The 727-nt window shown below is 68.5% G+C and overlaps 1 protein-coding gene across 1 annotated transcript in view; it reads right to left on the bottom strand.

Moving 5' to 3' along the window:
• Positions 1-349: 349 nt before the first annotated feature.
• The window catches only part of C8G (complement component 8, gamma polypeptide), a gene marked incomplete at both ends in the record, with an annotated part of 10,204 nt that continues 9,826 nt past the window's right edge, over positions 350-727 (bottom strand). The window contains 2 exons of the mRNA XM_010840472.1: positions 350-451; positions 550-666. Of these exons, the coding sequence (XP_010838774.1) occupies positions 350-451; positions 550-666 (219 nt within the window). The remainder of the gene's footprint in view (positions 452-549; positions 667-727) is intronic.

The following is a 727-nucleotide window of genomic DNA, read 5'->3' as shown; positions in this document are numbered from 1 at the left end:
GTGGGAGGGGGTGACCCGGATGGGAGGGGTGACCTGGGAAGGGGGACCCAGGTGGGAGGGGGTGACCCGGGTGTGGTAGGGTGACCTGGGGAGGGGTCCCAAGTGGGAGGGGGTGACCCAGGACTGGGGGACCTAGGGGAAGGGAGACCGTGGGGGAGGGGCTGGCCCCGGGGAAGGGGACGCAGGTAGGGAGGAGACCAAGGAGCATTGAGACCCCCAATACGGACTCAGGCTGAACCCTGGGGTAGCTGGGACCCCACGCTTGGGCCACAGGTGTGGGCCGGGCTCCCGCAGGACCCCCGCAGGGCTCCGAGGCCCCGGGCAGACGCCAGCTGGTGCAGAAGCCCACCTGTCAGGTCTGGAAAGACGATACTGTCATCCGAGAGGCCCTGAGCTCGGACCAGGCAGACGAACTTGTCCAGCACCTGGGTCTGAATAGCCCATATTCTGCCTGGGGGCCGAGGAGCATGGCCTGGCTTCAGCCACACGTAGACTGGCCTCCCTGCCCCCCACCCACCCTGACTGACCGCGCTGGGGCGAGGGGCTCACACAGCAGGCTGACCCTGAGGATCCTCTGCAGGTCCGACTGCTTTTTGGAGAGCAGGAGGGCGAAGGACGCGTAGTCCGTGTCATACACTTGGATCTCCTCGGGGTCCGCCCCGGGCTCTGGCGAGGCAGCCTCGTCAGGCCTCCCCGCCAGCGCCCACAGGCTGCCCCCTCCTCCCCC

This window comes from Bison bison, unplaced genomic scaffold (assembly GCF_000754665.1).
Source record: "Bison bison bison isolate TAMUID 2011002044 unplaced genomic scaffold, Bison_UMD1.0 scf7180017846635, whole genome shotgun sequence".
Lineage (NCBI taxonomy): Eukaryota > Metazoa > Chordata > Mammalia > Artiodactyla > Bovidae > Bison > Bison bison.
Note: the sequence above shows the minus strand (reverse complement) of the source record. Positions and strands in the feature narration are given on the sequence as shown.